Source organism: Nelumbo lutea, chromosome 2, assembly GCF_056320005.1.
Source record: "Nelumbo lutea isolate HS-2025 chromosome 2, American lotus-T2T, whole genome shotgun sequence".
In the NCBI taxonomy this organism is placed as follows: domain Eukaryota; kingdom Viridiplantae; phylum Streptophyta; class Magnoliopsida; order Proteales; family Nelumbonaceae; genus Nelumbo; species Nelumbo lutea.
In genome coordinates, this window is record NC_142685.1 from 40,931,949 (window position 1) to 40,952,552 (window position 20,604).

Genomic DNA, 20,604 nt, shown 5'->3' on the forward strand with positions numbered 1-20,604 from the left:
CCTCTGATCCAGCTCTCGCAAGTTCCTTAGCTCCCACCGCCTACAAAGAGGAGGAAAGGATGGAGTTCTCGCAGGTCCCTCAGCTCCCGCCGCCTACAAAGGAGCATGCAGAGGGCAGTCGGGTTGCGCTATACCAGGGAGCTCCACCACCCTCTGAGTTACAGACCGCCTAGGAGCAGGTCAAATGACGAGTCCACCCAGGCAGATCTCCACTAGGGAGCTCGTCACCAGGTAGCTCTCCACCAGGGAGCTCGTCACCAGGCAGCTCTCCACCAGGGAGCTCGTCACCAGGCAACTCTCCACCAGGGAGCTCGTCACCAGGCAGTTCTCCACTAGGGAGCTCGTCACTAGGCAGTTCTCCACCAAGGAGCTCGTCACCAAGTAGCTCTCCACCAGGCAGTTCTCCACCAGGGAGCTCGTCAGCAAGCAGTTCTCCACCAGGGAGCTCGTCACCAAGTAGTTCTCCACCAGGAAGCTTATCACCAAGTAGCTCTCCACCAGGGAGTTTGCCACCAAGTAGCTCATCACCAGGCAGTTCGCCACCAGGGAGCTCCATCATCCTCTAAGTCACAGGCCACCTGGAAGCAGGTCAAATGACGAGGTACTTAGCCAAAAAAAATTGATACATCACAAAAATTGGTAGGTGACCAGAAACGGTTACATCAATGTTCAATCTAACCTCCCCTAGACCTTTTCGTTTTCCAAACCTATTTTATCTAAAAGATCTTCCATTTTTCAAATAGTTGTATTTGTCAATCCTCTCTTAACATAGAATGAGATAACACTCTTATTATTTCTAAATGATTAAAAGAATATATTGAATCAAACTCACTTGACCACATCTTTTTTCAAAACTCTAACTCCTTACCCTTCTCTTCTTTCTTGCATACCATATTACCATTTGAAGTCCTTTTTTTTTTTTCTATTTACTACTTTTATTTATATTTGGGTGGTCCGTGTCACTATTTCCTTAAGATTAATGGTGACTCATTTTCTTTTCTATCCCTTGTGAGTAGTATTTAAAACTCATAGAACACTTCGATGCATGAAGCAAAAGGTTCATGATACTTGAGTGCCTCGGCACATTTTGAGGATGCTTGCACAGAAGCACACTTTTAAGCATACACCTTGTATGTATTTTAATGCATTGCAGGAAAACAATTAATTATTATGACAAGGAACAACTAGGAGTTGAGCTGGGATGTACAATTTTCCTATTCTCAACTCATAGAGAGAGAGAAGCCAATTCACTCTTGATTCCTTCAGGCTCTTGAATAGTGTTAAGCCCAGTATATAGGTTAAACAGGTTTCTTAATCCAATTGTTCTAAGTCATCTTACCTTCACTGAGAACCAACAAGGTTTGCAGTCAAGAACTCAGTGAGCATATATTATTTTTATAAACCTAGAGCCAAATCATGAGAGAACTACACTTTTAGTAACTGATCAAGCAAAAGCTCAATTCAATCCATGATTATGTTGGCAAGCTGGTGAAGTTTTGGAGAAAACCTAATTGTTTTTACTTTAGTTTCTAGCTAACACATTGATCCATTTAATTCTTTGAAATAGACTAGTCATGCGTCCAGGCTTTGTTTAGTTTCAAAGATAACTTATGTACACTTCTATCCTAGTTATTCAATGACTTCAGAAGACAAACTATAAAAAGAATAATTTGAGTGGAAAATAGTAAGGAGAATTTACCAAGGGGCCACTGGCTACATAATGAAAACCAATCGATTCTCCATACTCCTTCAAGAAATCAAACTTCTCAGGGGTGACATATTCCTTAACAGTCAAGTGTAAGGGAGTTGGCTGCAACAAAAAAAAAAAAAAAACACTTATTAATTAAGATCAAGAAATCATACAAATTCATTATATCTAAGAGTAAGTGGGTAAAATCTGTTAGATCATCCTGATGGGATGGGAAGTCCTAGAGTGTTAGAAAGAATTTTTCAGTACTGGCCAGACTCCAGAAACAAATCATATGGGGTCAGCTACATGAATGATTGAATCCAGTGATTTAGAATGCACTCCTAGGCACACAGGCAAAGTGCATTAGGGCCCAGGTGCAGCCCCTTTCAAAGGGCATGTGCCTGGTGCATCTTGCACATTGCGCCTAAGCCCATGCACACCTTGGCAAAACGTCTTTGCTAATGTTGTTCATTCATACTTCTTAGTGAAGACATTTTTCAAAACATAAGGAACCATAATTAAAATTACAAAACCAATCTTTTATGTACAGGTTAAGAATTTAAGACCCTAGCACAGACTCATTTGGTCTTGCCTCAAGGTGTTTGATACAAAGGCAGCTTGTAGAATTAGGAATGAAACGTGTGATGTTTTACATCACATTAGCTATTTGAAGTAATGTGATTGGGAATAAAAAGATTGGAAGTTTTATATGCTTGCATTATTGATTGCTTAAATATGTTTTATATATTATGCTCGATTCTTTTTTTACGTTTTCACTTTGAACATGTTTAATGTATTATGTTTATTCATGTTAAGTTAAGCCAATAAGCTTTTTAAATCATTTAGTTTGAAATTTAAGTATGCATTTTTTTAATTCATACTATTTTTAATATTTTTATTTAGTTTGATTTTTTTTGCATTTTCTGAAGTTTTTAAAAATGTTGTGCCTTGCTTCAGAAAGGTGTGAACCTTGCCTTGAATCTTGTGCCTTGGGCACAAAAAGCCCCTTGCACTTTTTTTTGCACCTTGCACTTCTAAAGCACAACACAAATCCTCTTTCACCATTCCATTCTGTTCAAGCACAAAAAAGGCAATTGAGGATTCATGACAATAAGAGTTTCACAAAACTTTTAATGTTGGCTAACAATGTAACACAACCTCCTTTATTCAGGCATGGGACAGGCAGCACAAGACAAGCTCACACTAGCGGAGTCAACTTATCATCAGTCTGAACAAAAAATTACACCACCCAGGCCTATGAGGCCCTACTTGACAAAATGCCTTGCTTTATCCGGTAAAGAACATACAAATTAAGGAACACTTAGGTTTGGACTTTGGAGACCAAGAGATAACTTAATATGACTTCTGTTACCTTGTTTCAACAATCCAAAACAAGACAAGGGAGAGATTTAGGAGGATTTCACCAATAAAATTAGAGCAAATTGGACAAAATGGAGAGGTGCATCAGCTGTCTTATGTAATAGGTCAATACCACATATAGGCTAAGAGGAAAATTTTCCAATAGGTGACAAAATGGGGGAAAGTAGAACAAAATGGTTTGGTCACTTGCAGAGAAGGCCATCTACAGCACTTGTAAGAAGTGATCTTTTACAAGTTGAAGGGGCTTGAAGAGTCAGGGCAGACCAAAACTGACATGGATCTAGATAGTAGTAAGAAATGATTTATTGGCTCATAATTTAACAATGAATATGACACTGAACAGAATGGAATGGTGAAACAGGATTCCTGTAGCCAACCCCATACAGTTGTGACAAGGCTTAGATGATGATGATCCTGTCAGTTATCACTGAGCAGGAGACACTCAATTGATCTTGGCCCAATTAAAACATGTCTATATTGCATTCCTAAAAAGTAAACAACAAGAAAATGGCTTTTCTATGTCATGTCACCTGTAAGTACTGTCCAAGTGTCAAAATATCAACATCTATGGCCCTTAAATCAGCCATAGCTTCCTTCAACTCCTCGTCAGATTCACCAAGGCCAAGCATTATGGAAGATTTTGTTATCATCCCCTCTTTGCAGAGCTTCGCATGTTTCAAAACAGATAAACTCTGCTCATACCTGATTTATCAACAGAGAAATTCTATTAAGACAAGCACCAGGAAAGTAGAGAGAAGTCAAAGACAGAAGAATGTAGAAAACAATGAAAGAAAAATCTAAAAACAAGCAATTAACTCAACAATGCAGACCCATCTTAATCCCAAGCCAAATGGTTTGACAGACCAACCATTCCAATTGGGCCCTAGGCCCTTTTGGGGACTATCCCCTCTCCTAAAGTTAGCTGGCCTCCTATCCCAGTTGAAGATTGCAGCCAACTACAGAATGTCTGATATTGATGGATCCAGAAGATAATATTTTAGAAAGAAACCAAGATATTTTGTGTTTTAATTTTATTTTATTATGCTATTTGACTAACAAGTAGGGTAGTATAAAGGTTTCCTTTCTCCACATAATAGTTTTACTCTCTTTCATTACAAGGTGCATAAGCTAAAGAAATCTCTATGGGTCGAAGTAGTCACCTCAAGCTTAGTTTGAGAGATTTCATAACACTCTTTCTAGATTTGGTTGTGTTCAAACCCAGTCAAATCATACTCTCTTTGTGAAGAGAGATAGTTCGGTGACCATACGTATTTTTTTTTATCAATATGACCACACTTATTGTTTATGTTTATGATATTGTGGTTATTGGTGATGATGTGCAGGAAATTGAAAAACTTAAGCATTTTTTTATAATTGAAATAATTTTATTAATCAGCAATAGACAATAGTACAAAGTCCCCAAAGAAAGGCACGAGTTGCAACCTCTCCGGGCTAGTTAAGTACAGATTTCCAAATTAATAACAACTTACAAAGAAGCACAAAAAAGATCTTCCCTAGAAACCCCCTGTTTGGCTAAAGCGTCAGCCAAAGAATTAGCAGACCTACTAACCCATTTTACTTCAACTCTCATATTGCTGGTTAGCCACTTTACTTTTTTTATGAGACCTTTGTAGCCCCAAATGGTGGTATCCAAGTTTAGGAGCCACCTTGTTACCACTTGAGAATCCCCTTCAACTAAGAGATACTCCACCCCAAGCTGGTTGGCGATCTGAATTCCTTGTACTGCAGCAAGGATTTCTGCCCTTGTGGAATCCCCCACTCCCACCGGTCTTGAGAATAGGGAAATTATGGTGCTGTCCTTATTTCTCAGGATACCCCCTATACTTGAAAAACTTAAGCATTTTCTTAATACTAAATTTGAAATAAAAGACCTGGGCGAAGTATAATATTTCTTGGGAATTGAAGTTTCTCTTTCTAAGGATGGTATCTTTATTTCTCAACTAAAACATGTGCTTGATTTATGTAAAACAAACATAAATAATAGAAAGCTTTGCCCATGAGAGAATGGGTACTATGATTTTCTTTTATCAATAATAGAAAGCTTTCATTAAGAATTAGAGAAATGAATACAAGGAAAGAAGGGGAGAGCTAAACCCTCTTAACCCTCCCCTAGGGAAAACAACACACACTTTACAACATAGCCCAGAACATTTGTTCCCTTCCCACCCCTTTCTTAGCAAGAGTATCCACAAAGGAGTTGACACTTCTCTATACCCATTGTAACTGAATTTCCATGTCTCGTGCTAGCCAATTGAACAATCTTTTTTCATTAGCAAACTTCCATAGACCATTTTCTCCTTTTTGCAACTAGCCAATAACCACTTTTGAATCCCCTTCAACAATAAGTTTGCAATAACTCAACTCCTTAGCATTCTTCATTCCCTCCATGGCTCCATCACTGCTAAGATCTCAGCCCAAAGTGAGTCACCAACACCAATAGGACCAGAAAATAGAGCAATGAATTTTCCTTCTTCATCCCTAAACGCTCTGCCTATGCCAGATGGCACCGGTTTACCTTCACTACTGCCATCAAAGTTCAGCTTAACAAACCTAAGGGCTAGTGGAGACCAGAAGGAAGTAATCTTGGTCTTTGCAGGGGCTGAATCAGCCACATCTTTCCAATTCCTTCTGACCATATCTGTGGAAATACCTTCAAATATTCCCCGAGACTATTGCCACTGTACCATTCTAATAGTAACTGCCTCAATAATGGCCTCCTTACTCCCTGTCAGAAAAAAATTTGAGTTCCTTTTTTTCCCAAATTGTCCAGAAAATAGCATCCCTAACACACCTCCATAGAGTTCTACCCCTCTTCTTTGGCCATCTGAAGAAAAAAGAGGCAAACAAGCTTTGTACATCAGTTGGGAGATAAGCACCAATTAATAAGTGATAACAGCTTTCACCGTTAGCCTTACAAAGGATACACCAATTGGGAGAAAAGCACCAGTTAGGCCTTTTTCTTTGGAGCAAATCACAAGTGTTACACCTTCCCAGAAAGACTTCCCAACGAAAAGCCCCAATCCTAGGAGGAATCAGTTACAAGAACAAAGATCATACCTGATATAAGGTAAAAACGATGGAAGAATAGCATGATTAGACCCATACAGGTTGCTTGGATAGAAATTTTTTCCTTTTCATCCCACTATTTCATTCTCCGCTGAATCAGAAAAAACAGTAAAAGTTGAAACACCTCCTTGCTGAATCAGCAAAAAGGGAAATGTTGAAATGTCTATTCAAAAAATTAGAAGGAATCAAATAGTTTCATAAAAGATTATAAGAAGTTTCTTCAAATTCTGGCCATCCTAAGTGAAAAGATATCAATTCCAGGAATAAGGCATATTAAAAGATTCTGATGGCATTAATAATTCAAGTCCAAGAATATAGCAACTGAATTCAATAGCATCAGGACATTGCCATATCTAATCTCTACTTGAATAAGAATCAGCACTATACCTATCTTGAACAAGAACTAAATGGTGTCACATAAAAGCAACCAAGTGAATAATTCAAGCAGAGTTGTTTATTCATCAAGTGGGAAAAAAAATTATTAGTGTTCCATTGTAATATTTACACACTTATAAATTAATGGAGCATGACTCCCAGGTATTCTTTATAATTGATTTTTCATTTCAAAAAATAAAAATAAAAAAGAAGTCCTTGGACTTGTGTAGATTTAAACTAGAATAAACAAAGTTTTCCAAGTCTGGCATATTAATAAGACTTGAAATAGCAGTAGATCTAAAGAGAGTCGAAGTAAAAGTGGCATAAACAGACTAGGTTTTTCAAACCAAGATTAAGAAGTAACTTAAGTAAAGAAAAATACACTGACACAAAACCAATTATTAGATGTAACAACTATAGAAAGATTAGTAATTGCACTACCTACCCAGCCCGAGGATCTCTAACAATTCGCTGAAGCCGTTTCACAGTCTCAATGTTGTGGGCGAAAACATCTAATCCTGAGTGCACCAAAGTGGTTACAGCATTTAAATCGCCCCGAAAATCAGAAGTCAAGCACTCAACCATGATATCAGGTTTCAGTTTCTGCAAATGAATTATGGGAAATTAAATGGAACTATAAATTAAATCACAGTCCACATTTTGGGTATAGAAAATTTGGCAGAAATTACAATTAAAGGCTAGAAGAAATATATAAACCTTCAGTGCTTCAACTGTGCTTGCAAAATGGCTGCTACCTCCATCAGGTAAGTCATCACGGTCAACACTTGTCAGAACAATATAGTCTACACTGCAAAAACAAACACAAAAAGTGTAAAAAATACTACATTAGTCTTCTTAAGCTTTGCTGAAAGTCTAAAAGATATCCTTAAAGGTTTCTCCACTTTATTTGAAGTTATATAAGCAATGGACATTCCCAGCGTTGCAATTAAGTGAGAAATGCAACAGAGGTGCAATGCAAAAACACAAGTGTACATGTCAATAAAATGAGGTGCAAAAGAGGAAACAAAAATACGAAAGCAAATAAGAAAACTTTAGAATGCATAGGGAAGCTAATTGTGCATTTTTCTGTTTGAATGCCCAGATAAATTGTGATAAAATAACATGTTATGGAATTCTTCATCATCATCATCCATGCCTTATCCCAGCTATATGGGGTTGGCTACATGAATCTTGTTTCGCCAATCCGTTCTATTTAAAATCATATCCACTAATTTTAGTGCTTAAGTCATTTCTTACTACTTCTACCCATGTCCTTTTTGGTCTACCTGTCTCTTTTAGCTCCTTCCACTTGTAATAAATCACTTCTTCTAAATGGAGCTGTTGGTGGTCTTCTACACATGTTATGGAATTCTTCTTTATGCAATGTTTGATACAATGTTACGTCAACCATTTTTAATTCATAGATACATCAAAAGTAGTGGTACAAGGCTCTTGCTTGTATCATAAGATAATCAAATAAATACAAGAGGTGACCATTGAATTCAAAAAATATAACTGTATAAATTCTTACAATCAAAAAATGAATATAAAAACTTGGAAAATGTTCATCACATGCACAGGACTGCCTTCTAGAGTAATCATATTGAGAACGTCAAGCATCAGTTGTGAACCTGCAAAACTCCCACACATTGCTTAAGACCAATGTCTCTTAAGCATAAATATGTGCATATACATTGCTCAAACTAAGAAGTTATTGGACCAAAAAATTGAAATAATCTCAATAATTAGAATTTACTCAATCCCCTAAACTTTCCATAAAGAGATCCATAACTTGATCCAAGATCGTATTAATTTTTTATCTTGGGGATATCATAGGAAAATGTGATTCATGGACAGAATTCTTGTGCTTAAGGATCTCTGAACACTGAAAACAAGAAGTTCCATAACAAGTACACCGAATAAACCTATCATTTTCAGGTACAGCTTGAAGAAAAATAATGTTAAAAAGCTTTTGAAGACCAACCCCCAGCTTGCAATAGCCTTAGCAGTATTTTCCGGTTCCATTGGATCAGGTGGTTCTGGATTTCTGCTTGTTTTCACAGCACAAAACCTACAACCACGGGTGCAAGTATCCCCTAGAAGCATGATTGTTGCAGTTGCAATACCATCTCCACCTCCATTCCAACACTATCATAGTACAACAAAAACACACAAATAATTAGAAATAAATTGATATTATCGAACCTCAAATCTCTAGATGTCTAACCAACCACCATCTAATAATCAATCTGTTGTTTTATACTAAATCATTATTCTCATAAATATGAAGTAGAAGATATTTTTTTTATAAGTAACCATCAGCTTTGATAGTTATAAAGAACAAATATGTAATGCTTACATACACCCTTTAGAGAGTATAGTCACTACTACCTCTCCCCTTACATTTTACTTTACAACTGGGCCCAAAAATTAATTATCAAAAAACAAAAAGAAAAAATAGATTCCTAGCCACCCCTTGTTTTGCTAATGCATCAGCAGTGCATTTAGCTGACCTTTGTACCCATTAGGTTTTCACTTTACAAAATTGTCTCAGTGTTCAAGTTCAACAGCCAAAGAACAAATATGTAATGCTTACATACACCCTTTAGAGAGTATAGTCACTACTACCTCTCCCCTTACATTTTACTTTACAACTGAGCCCAAAAATTAATTATCAAAAAACAAAAAGAAAAAATAGATTCCTAGCCACCCCTTGTTTTGCTAATGCATCAGTAGTGCATTTAGCTGACCTTTGTACCCATTAGGTTTTCACTTTACAAAATTGTCTCAGTGTTCAAGTTCAACAGCCAACCAATAACCACCTTTGAGTCACCTTCAATGAGTAATCTACTCAAGTTCATATCTCATGCCCACTGTACAGCCTGAACATCAGCCATAATTGTTAGACAGTGTATGCCCTTAGCTCCAATCAGCTTGATGTACATTATGACATTTATTGTAAATGAATAAAAATACATATTTGGTTCATGTTATATGGTGTGTTTCTGTGTAATACCCTTAAATTTGACACTTATGAGACTTGTGTTAGTTTAGAACCTTCACAGCCGTTGGATAGGCCTGGGGAAGTTTATCCTGCCAAGGCTGCCAAGGCTTGTCTCAGCTAGCAAGGTGAGACCTGAGGCACATACAGTGTGGGTTTTCTTGAAACCCTGAATCGGACCAAATTCCAATATTGCCTTGAACCTTGGAGACAGATGGGCAAAACTAGAATGTTATACCTGACCCCTAGACTCGATTATGGTACTACACTAGGTGTCAGATTGGGCTGTCTTTGATATGCCAATCAATGAGATCCTTAGAGGGGGTCAAAACCTAGGTATGTTGGGGCAGCCCAAGAATTCACCTGAGTGGGTGATCATAGTGACAGGATCAGCCTCTTTGTCAGACAAAGTGAATGGTCGGGGAATGTACTCTCTCTTATGGAAACCTAAAATGCTGACAGTTGATTTCAAACTTGTTGAAATTTGTTTATACATATATATGTATATAATGGTTTCACAAATTGTTTGCAAAAAGGTTTTCATTCCCTGGATCCATGCGAGTAGAAAGTGTAACACTGTAACTTGTAGCCGAGGGAGAGGTCCTCTCTTGTCGAGCAGTATATGATCATTAAGGGCTGAGAGGTTAAGTGTAAGACCATTTAGAGATAATAAACTTGATGGGCTAATCTCACATCTACCCACAATTCTTGGGCCATCATAAGATGGTTGGACCCAAAGATCATTTAGTGTAAATGTTGGGCCCATTAAGAGCCCATACTGATGGACTCAAGGGTTCACTGTACTCAACAGTGAATCCGGCTAGGCCTTGTAACAAAGGCTAGGCTAAACCCATGTGGCTTATGTGGAGATCAATGATAGGTCCCACACCATACAAAGCTAGCCAGCATTAAAAGGAAGTGAGCCTAAAAGCTTAATGGGCCTAAAGCCCATTTCGAACTAGGTTAATTGGATTAATTAAATAGGGGGTGAATCTGGGTATGGATTAGGGATCAGCAGATAAGGATAGCAGGATAACTCTTATCCACTTAAAGAGTCCAGATCCAAATAAAGATTTGGATTATGAAGCTTCTAATTGGATTAGGAGAAGTTGATCCTGATCTACAGATAAGATAAGGGATAAGCCTTATCACTTAAAGAGTCCAGATCCAAATAAAGATTTGGATCAAGAAACTCCTAATTAGATTAGGAGATTGACTCTTTAAGGGTTATATATAAAGAGGAGGGGAACTGGAAAAGGGTTACACATTCTACTGCTTTTTGCATTCAGTTCTCTCTCCCTCTGCTCTTGCTATCATACCCTGTTCGATCTCCACCTCTTGGAGTGATCAACATTGGATCCTGATATTGTTTCTTGGTGGAAGAAACAATCTTGAAGTTGTGCTCACATCCCTACCTCACCCTAAGCTGTGTCATCTTCAGTGGATGAAGGATTTGGTACCCTCTTTGGGCATGAACACCTACGTTGGGAGGAGCTTTTTGTGTGGATTCCGAATCAAGTATTCCTCTCCCTAATCTTGGTTCAGATTTAGTCCGGTTTGTTTCAAGAACGAACCTTGAAAAATGCAATTTTTCTAAATCAGGGAATGGGATTCCCGGATGGAAGAAAGAAATTTTTGAAATTTCGCCTAGCCACCCTGCATGGTTCTGCCATCCATATGATGAATCTCCCATCCCTTCAATAATATCTCTCCTCAATAGAAGAGAATTCTCAAGATGAATGAATTAAGTAACCAGTTTCTACATTCTGCCTCATCCAAGTCTCCATTTACTAGAAAGACCATACAGATCATTAAAAAGGAAAAGGTAAGTCAAAAAAATGATTAACAAGAAAAAAGGAAGAAATAATGAAAAAAAAAGACAGAAAAATATGATTAAAGCAATTGGTATTTCTTTTCCAAATTATGAAAAAGAAAAACCTATTACACTAAAAATCATGATCAACTGAAAGAATGAGGTTTTCTCACTCATTCTTTTAGTGGTAAATTGAATGAGAGCTAACAGCGTAGTGAGGGAGGTGAGGCTTCTAGCAGATTAATTGGGAGTCAGCTTCAAATGGATTAGAAGAGCAGCAAATGGCCTGGCTGATACACTTGCTAAACAGAGGGTGAATAGGATATAGGTGTAAGGGAACCCTTTGCACTTTCCTGTAGTGTAATTTCTTTCAGGTTTGATTGAATTAATAAATTTATCAGTTAGAGGAACAAAAAAAAAAATTAGTAAAAGGCACTTAAATTACCTCAGACTATGACGAGAGAGGAATAACAATTTTTTCAGTAGTCTTTATTAGAAAAACCCAACATTATAGCAAAACGAAATTGAGAGAATATGGATGAAAGGAGCATGTTTCCTTAACTAGAGTAAACCTGTCTACAAGGGAGGATTCCTCCCTCAATGCAGGATTCACATCATTAAACATATTATAGAATAATCTTATTGTTTGGAACCACAGTGATTTCAAGGGTTGATGGTAAGAATACAATGCTGCAGGCTCAGACTTGGACAAAGAGATCCCAAAGTGGTCATGAGGTCAAAGATCACATTTAAATGGTAGTCTTCTTGTCTTAATGACATTCACTTTTCAGTGCAAATGCACAAGGAATCTGTTAAGAGAGACATCTAATTAAGGGTAATATAGTCAAAATATTGTTTAAGTCTATTGGAGGGTATTTTTGTAATATCTGTACTCGTATAAATCATATCAGAAAGGGTTATGCCCAAGATTGATCGGATTCTTCCAACTTTCTTTCCTTTTCTTTGAATTCGTCTTCCTTCTTTCTCTCTTTTCTTCCTTTTGTTTTCTTCTTCTTATTATTATTTATCAATCTGTTCTAGCACAAGTTGGTATCAGACAACTACTGACATGGGATAGCTGTTGGAAATTTTCAAAAACCCTCCTATCCAAGAATTAAGAAAAAGGAAAGAAATCTGATATATAACAAGATTCATTCCCATGTAAAGAGGGATTCAACCATTTCTCTCTCTCTCTCTCTCTCCTCCCGCCATCTCTCTTTTCTACCACCAGAAGCAAACTTCCGGAACTACATTCTGCCCGATCCCTCTCAAGAAGGTACATCAAGCAGCCAGTCTCAGGGTCCAGCCATTTCGTTTTTCCACCTCCAGCCAATCCTTAAGACCTTTGAAGGCCAGACCATCATCTTCACCACACCCATGTTCAAACAATTGTTATACCTATGCATGACAGGCCTAGTATGTTATGTCCTATACTGTTAGCATAATCAGATTAATACATATCCTGGCCTAGAGTACATCATTCAGATGCAGTTGAATGAATACTATGCTATTTGAAGAAAAATCCATGCAGAGGCATCCTTAATAAATAACACAGTCATCTCTGAGCATGGTGGCGTGAGATAGCAAGGGGTTATCTGTTATGGTCCCGCGCGTAGGATCTCGTCACGGGTCGGTCCACAGGGAGAAAGCCCTGCTTTCCCTTGCGCCTTCCCTTGCGTGCAGACCCTATTGCAGAAACGGAATGGGTGATTTGTCCAAGAGACCACCCGAACTCTCCCTTGGGGTGATTTGTCCAAGAGACCACCCGAACTCTCCTCACTCTTTTCTTGACTGGAAAACTGAATACTTTATTTCACCTTGTAGCTCCTTAAATAGGAGATTACAAAAGGAAATTCCTTGTTGGATTCAGCTAGGCTAGGGTAATCCAACTCAAACTAAATCTCCTAATGACCTACTCAAACTAAAACTCCTAATGGTAACACAACTCTTACTTAAGAAAAATAAGATAAGGATAAGATAAGATAAGGGATAAGGGATAAGGTAAGCTGGCGGTGAGTTGGCAGGCAGAGCTGATGTGGTAAGATAAGTGTGGCCCCACCTTGATGAGTTGTCCTGTGGGCCCCGCCCTACTGCTGCTGCCGGGCGGCGCGCGCGTCTTGCGGTGCTGCTGCCATGCAGTGCGTGCTGCTGCCGTGAGGTGCGTGCTGCTGCCTAGTGCTGCTGCCGTGCGGTGCGTGCTGCGTGTGGCCAGTCGGTGCGTGCAGCGCGCTGTCCGGCAGTGCGTGCTGCTGTGCGGCGCTGCTGGGCAGTGCGTGCTGCGCGCTGCCGGGCGGTGCGTGCTGCATGCTGCTGTGCGCGCTGCCTATGACTGCGCTGCAATGTGCTGCCCGGGCGGTGTGTCCATAACATTATCCACCCTTTCCAACCTTGTTTCTTGCAATAAAATCAAATCAATCTAATTCCCTCTAATGCAATTCCTCCTTTAACTCCAATCTTCTCCTATTCTCCTCCAATGTTAGCTGCCTAAGAGCTTCTTTTTAGTTTAATTCCTTGATTTGATTTGAGAAAACTTCTTTTCTTACCTCCAGTCTTCCAAAAGTTTCTCTATGCCACTCTTTCAGCCTTTCCACCTCCCCTCAACTCTTTCATCCATTCACATAGCTATTAAACAAAGGGTGCATAACCCACATGGCCACATGTTCTTAAATCAGAAAGGAGATCGTCCATTTGTCAAATTTTTCAGAGTTAATAAGATAAGGCAATGGTGCAAGATAAGCCTAGGCAATGCTTTACAACTTACCCCACTCCAAAGGTCCTCCCAATTGATGGTAGCAGTGAAGGAAACCTGGGTCCTCTAGGTATTGAAGGAGTATTCAGGAATGAGGAAGGGAAAGTTATTGTTCTTTACTTGGGTCCTATTGAGTGGGTGATTCTTTGAGAGCTGAATAATGGCTGTTTTAAATGGTATTCAAAAAGCAAAAGATTTGAACATCAAGAAGTTATCAATTCAGGGAGACTCAAAGCTAGCTATTAGATGGCTGCAAAAGGAAGAGGAGTGGAGTGGCTGATGCAAGGCATGGATGTTACTCTAAAATGGGTTAAAAGAGATGCTAATTCTTTCTTTGGCTAAACAAGGGGTGGGAAGGAATCAACTGCTTTGGGCATGGTTGTAATACTATATCCTTTTTAGGGAGAGCTAAGAGAGTTTGTCTCTCCCTTTATCTTAATTGTAATTATTTCTTTGATAATTAATGAATTATTGGTCTAGGAGGTCAGCAAATGCTTTATCTGACAACCTAGCAAAGCAAGGGGTGAATCGGGAGGTTTTGTTTTGGGCAGTGTTGTAAGTTGTTTTTGTTCAGGGGTCACCTTTCACTTTAGTAGGTGACTGTTGTACTTCTGGTTTTTATCTAATGAAAGTTACTGTTTCCTATCAAAAAAATTAATGAATTATGTTACTGTTATTGATCAAAAAAAGATCATCCCAATCTATGGCAAACAAAAACCTACCAAACTTTAAGTAAATGGAGGTTTCTTGGAAATTATCTGTTGTTTATAGCTAGCAATACAAAGGAAACAGAAGCAACCATGGGAGAGAATATTTTCTCTCTAAACATGTGGCATTCTCTTCTCTTCTACTTCTTCTTCTCCTCTATCGCACTACTTATGTCTTTCCTTTTTTTTTCCTTTTTCTTGTTCTAAGTTTTCCAAGTGACTCCAAACAGAGTCATCCATCTGTTGACTTAATATCTTATAGAACCTAACCCATTAAACCAAATAATTATACAGAAGTATCTTCAGTTGATTATATAATTTAACTATGCAGTAGAAGGACAAGTTCAAGCTGGGACTCCATTTTGAAGCATCCAATGGAGGGACATTTTGGCAGTTGGTACTTGGTACTTATGGTTCAATAAGTGATTGGATTTGGATGATTAATTGCTATCCCCAAACCCTGCCATCTTCCTCTTTGCAGATTCTTTGTACTTTAATAATGTGATTGTGTTCATGTTTGGTGTACAAATTGAATAGATTAAGTTTGGTATACTCAAAAGTGCATCCACATCCTTTGTACCAAAAGAATGTTATCAATTGGGTAGGGATCAAAACATAACATAACATAAATTTGCATAGTGCTCATTAGTCAGAATAAAAGATATGGTTTAAGTTTTATTTGAACATATGCAATATGGCAATAAATTGCCTAGAGATACATTTGCTGTTAATATGTTTTTGCTTAAAAAAATGTAAAAATTTTGGCATTGTTTTAGACTTAAACCATGTTTCAACAGTGACCATCCTTTTTATGAGCAACTGTGACCATCCGATATTCAATTAATAACATATTTTTTATTTTAACTTTCATCAAAATATTTTAAAAAAAGAGATGCACTTTTACTAGTTCTAATTACTAAAGAAAAGGTATTACCAAAATTTTACATTTTAAGACTCCCATTTGCACAAAGGCTCAGAAAACAAAAACCTTAATATCCATTGATTCTACTATTCAATAACAGAACATGTAAATCACCAACCCAAAAAGAAAATTATGAATGTGAAAATTCCCCAAAGCCAAACACCATAGGGAAAAAATTAAAACCAAAAGGAAAGAAACAGAGAAGTGAGAAAAGAGAAGCTTATTGTCTTTCTTTTTCTTTATTTTTTCAGTTTCACCAATCACCCTCCAAAACCCAAAACCTCAGCTAAATGATAAAACAGCAAAATCATCCATCAGTTTTTATCACCTAAAACTCAGAAAATCCTGAAAGTATAAACCCACAAAAAGAAAATCCCAACAAAAAAAAAAAAAAAAAAAAAACTGGAAACAAAAAAAGTTCAACAACTATTACTACAAAACCCGAAAATGGAGGAACTGAAGGAAATATAGAAAGCAAAGAGATTGATTGTCACCTCTCCAATATTGGGGCATTGTGCTTCTTCACAGACAGTGTTCAAATTCAACTTTGACAGCGAGTCCTTAACCTCCTGAAACCTCTTTCCATGGGGTGCTCTCTGCCGCAACCACTCAGGCTTCTTCTCATTCGGATCTCTGCCAGTGTAAGGCCCCAACCCATTTCGGTAAGGCCCCTTGGATGAAATCCCATCAGACTCAAGCAATTTATAATGCAACGAAGAAGGTGAAGTACTAGAATCGGTCATCCTTGATGAATCTACGACTTCTGATCGAATTCTGGGCCAGCAATGGAAATCTAGGAACTTGGTTTTTGGACATGGAACAGAGATCAAAGAGGTAAAAGGCTTCGGAATGGATTGATGAATCATTTTACCGACAAGAACAAAAACGAGGAGTAGAAATGGCGCCTAAGAGTGCTAGCGGGTAGGCTCTCAAATAAGAGAGGGAAAGGTGGTTCTATTTGTGGAACGTCGAACATGGAACTTTGGATTCTCCGCCCACCGGCCCAGTCATCAGCCCTCGTTAGAGACCGGCAGGGACGTGCTACCAACAATACCAACGCAATCCAACATTCCACCACGGCCCTTCATTGCAAATAGGGCAAATTTCTTAAATTACCCCCAAAGTTTATAGAACTGTCGTCATCGGAAAAAAAATAAAATGTCAATTTTGCCATTCACTGATTCTCAAATTTTCAAAATAAAACTCAACTGCTAAAAAAATTTTACCGCCACCGCGATCCTATTCCTAATGGTCGGATCTGAAGAGGAAAAATGTTGCCACTATAGTACGCATCTGGTGGCATTGAAGACGGATGTTGCTATATCCGTTGATTCCTCATTTTCTGATTGGCCATAAGAAGCAGAAATTCTAGAAACTTACATGGAAGAACTGGTCCTCTGTGTTCTCGAGTGCAGTTTTAGCCACATTAAAGCTCTTCATTTTTGCAATCGCTGCCTTTGTCTTCTCCAACTTCAAGAGCTCCAAACTGAACCCTGACGTGGAATCTCTTTCCAACAGCTCCTTGGGCTCTTTCCGTCGCTCATTTTTTTTGCAACCTTTGCTCCTGCAAGCCCTACTCGCCGTCACCATCAGCCACCTACCACCATACCCGAGTGTGGTGAATCTGATGCCTCCGCAGTTGGTTCAGTTGGTCCTATCGCTTCTCCATCTTCGCCTACATTTAACCTTGTAAAGTGTGTGACCGAGCAAAACTCAAGCCAGGATGCTGTTGTCGGTCTCGGAGGGATGAGCAGGGACGGGAATCAGAGTTTGAGCTCGAAAGCGAAAGGGTGAAACCTTGGGAGGGAGAGAGGATTCACGAAATAGGAGTGGATGATCTAGAACTCACGCTTGGGAGTGGAAAAACTCGGAAACTTAGTGGGGGATACTGAAGATGTTAAAAACGAAAAGAAGAGCTTGTTCCATTGGTAGCCAGTTCACCACCCAATGTAATTGGATGTTGGTTTTGTTCGGCTAGGTGTTGGCAAGCACCAGAACCCTTGTGTTCGGCCATTGGTAGCCATTTCACTCAATATGTTCTGGGCTAAATGACAATGCCAGCGCTAGAACCCAGATTCAAGACCCATTGGAGGATAATCATCAACAGTCCTGGTTACCGAACAGATGGAATCCATCTCCATGTTTCAGGGAACTACTGACGGCTTTCTAAATGGCAAGGAACAAGGGGAGTGAGGTGGGATGCTAGAGCTACATTTTTCTTCTTTTCTTTGAAAGCTTAAATGTAGAAATGGACTATATTTTTACTTACAAAAGTTATAGAGTTGCTAGACTGAAATTGATTTCCGCGAGTTTCCTCAACCTATCTCCAATTATTCTTAACCTGTCAGCTTCGTTGTTCGATAATGGCGGTCATCTTGATTCCAGAGGGCTTGCCTGCTTGTTCTTGCTCAACGGGGTAGAGAGCGAAAAGGCTGACTGGGATTTCCATTGCTAAAGCCTAAAGCTACCAGACGATGGTGTTGCTGTCAAAGAAGTGACGGAATAGGGGAAGGGAAGGAACAATAATCAAGTAGGAGTGGAATTAGTCAATTAATTCATTTTAAGGGTATTTTAAGAAATTTGACCTTGCAAATATTACATTGTCATTCATAGGAAGAGATCGGATCTGCTCCCACTTAGGGAGCCTCACACGCGCCTCACATGCGCGGAGACCGGATCTGCTCCTCACACTTAGCGCCTCACACATATATCCTATTATACGTTGGAAACATCTCCCGTACTTATTTATTATCATTCACGGGAGATGTTTCTAATGCTCGGTGAATGTGCATATGAAGCGCCCATTTGTGAAGAGCGGATCTCGTCACCAATGCACGGTGGATGTGCATGTGAGGCGCAAGTGTCGTGAGCAGATTCCGTTCCTTATAGGAGATGTTCCAATAATCCTAAGACTCGGAATCTTCTACTTATAAGTACTTCATTCAAATTACCACCACCATCTATCGTGAACACCTCCCCATGAATTATAAGAAGATATTCAAAATGCACAGTTGTCATATTTCGTGGACAGTATATCCGAGCTCAAATCAACTTCTAATGCCTGGGCGATGTAGCTACCGTGGTCTATTGCGTGTTAGGAGCGTCTAATTAAAAGTAGATCTGAACTCATTAGGGACGACCGGACGAGTGAAAATTGGCGCCCCACATTCGCATGTCAGCATGCATCGGAAACATCTCTCCTATTTGTCATTAGCGATGCTTCCAATGCACCGTTGGATTGTATTGTGGAGCGGGTTCGAGGTGCTCCGTAGGGTGTTCATGCAATTTGTTAGGGAACGGGCCTGACACTTTTGCGCCTCACGTGCACATCGACCGTGCATTTGAAACATCTCCCGTGAAAAATAATTTATAAGTACGGGAGATGTTCCCGATGCATAGTAGGATGTTCGTGTGAGGCACGTGTAAAGCGCCCTATGTGAGGAGCAGATCTGATCTCATTTGTTAGAGGGGTGCCAACAGTTCAGTTCAATTTGTAGGAAGATCAGATTTGTTCTTCACATAGGGCACCTCACAACGACCTCATAGGCACATCCCACCATGCATTGGGAACATCTTCTATGAGGTCATTGTGAGGAGTAGATCCCAATTCGTTCGTAGGCCTATTTTTGAAATCGAACGGTATTATTGGTTTTGGAAAACTAGTAATTAAAACTGAACTGAAGTCAATCAGTTAACTAGTTCACTAGTTTGGTTCGTCGATTTTTCTGTTTTTTATATTTACAATATAATTATAAAAATATATATAAATATATAATAAAAACTAGAAATATATATATACTATATAAATATACATAAATATATGTATACCGATCGGTTCAATTAACCACCAGTCTTCTATATTGGTTAACCAAAACCAAACCAGTACCTTCAATTTTTTAAAAATATTGAACCAAAACCAAACCAAACAGTTTAGTTAACCAGATTTTTAGTTCCGTTTCAATCAGTTTTTTGGTTTTTTCTTACTCACTTCTAGTTAGAAACTACCCCATTGTCTTCATTTAGAAAATTTTAAAGATAAACGCACTCTTTAACAAAGAAAAAAAAAACTAACTCATGGGTGGTTGTTAGGAATCGGGATTTGCTCCTCACGGACTTACGCCGACCTCAAGTCCAAATGGGGTTATGAGATCGGTGTGAGGTGCACCCTATGAGTAGCATATCCAAACTCGTAAATTTGTAGGGTTTCTAGCTCAAATAGCGAAGTCCAAATCACCTGCCAACAAAATATGTTCCAACCCTCTACCAACATAATCTCACACCGCACATCTCATACATGGCAAGTCTCACTTTTATGGTGGGTCCCAATCTCATAATAAGATGTGTGGTATTAGATCAAGTTGGTAAAGGGTTGGAACATTTTGTTAGCATGAGATCTCAACTCCAAATAGCCACATTGCTTAGCCTTTCAAGGTACACGAAAAATACTCCTATTACATCACGTGATATATTAAGAATTTTTTAAATATCCAAATTGCCCTTCATTATATATTTCTATTAGATCATCATTAGTGATCGTTAATAGAAATTATTCATGTAAGCATTTAAGTATTTTATTCGGTCAAACTATCATTTGAATGATCAGTCAACCTTATTAAATATTTTATGATAAAATTACCCCTAACTATTGTGGGCTGGGCTTGGGTCAATGGTAATTTTGTCATAAGAAATATTTAATAAGATTTTTTGGTCATTTAAGGGTAGTTTGGTTAAGTAAATTAATCAAATGCCTATGTGGACTTCTATAAATAATCAAATGCCTATGTGAATCGACAAAAGGTGAGCTTTAGGAAAAAATTCATTAATAGGGGCTCTCAAAAGTTTTAAACAATCACGATGAGTTTAAGAGAAATGGATAAAAG

General features: G+C 38.6%; 1 protein-coding gene across 3 annotated transcripts in view; it reads right to left on the reverse strand.

Moving 5' to 3' along the window:
• LOC148870065 (Radical SAM superfamily protein) overlaps positions 1–18,268 on the reverse strand; it is a 31,975-nt gene extending 13,707 nt beyond the window's left edge. The window contains exons 1-7 of one of the 3 annotated variants that reach the window (XM_088970357.1): positions 16,951–18,228; positions 16,219–16,857; positions 8,517–8,680; positions 7,250–7,340; positions 6,978–7,135; positions 3,601–3,772; positions 1,700–1,810 (exon numbers count right to left, since the gene is read on the reverse strand). In XM_088970357.1, coding sequence (XP_088826483.1) covers positions 1,700–1,810; positions 3,601–3,772; positions 6,978–7,135; positions 7,250–7,340; positions 8,517–8,680; positions 16,219–16,590 — 1,068 coding nt within the window. In that variant the 5' untranslated portion in view covers positions 16,591–16,857; positions 16,951–18,228. Of the gene's footprint in view, positions 1–1,699; positions 1,811–3,600; positions 3,773–6,977; positions 7,136–7,249; positions 7,341–8,516; positions 8,681–16,218 lie in introns of all 3 variants that reach the window. The other 2 variants (XM_088970355.1, XM_088970356.1) reach the window with 2 other exon arrangements.
• Between the last annotated feature and the right edge of the window lie 2,336 nt (positions 18,269–20,604).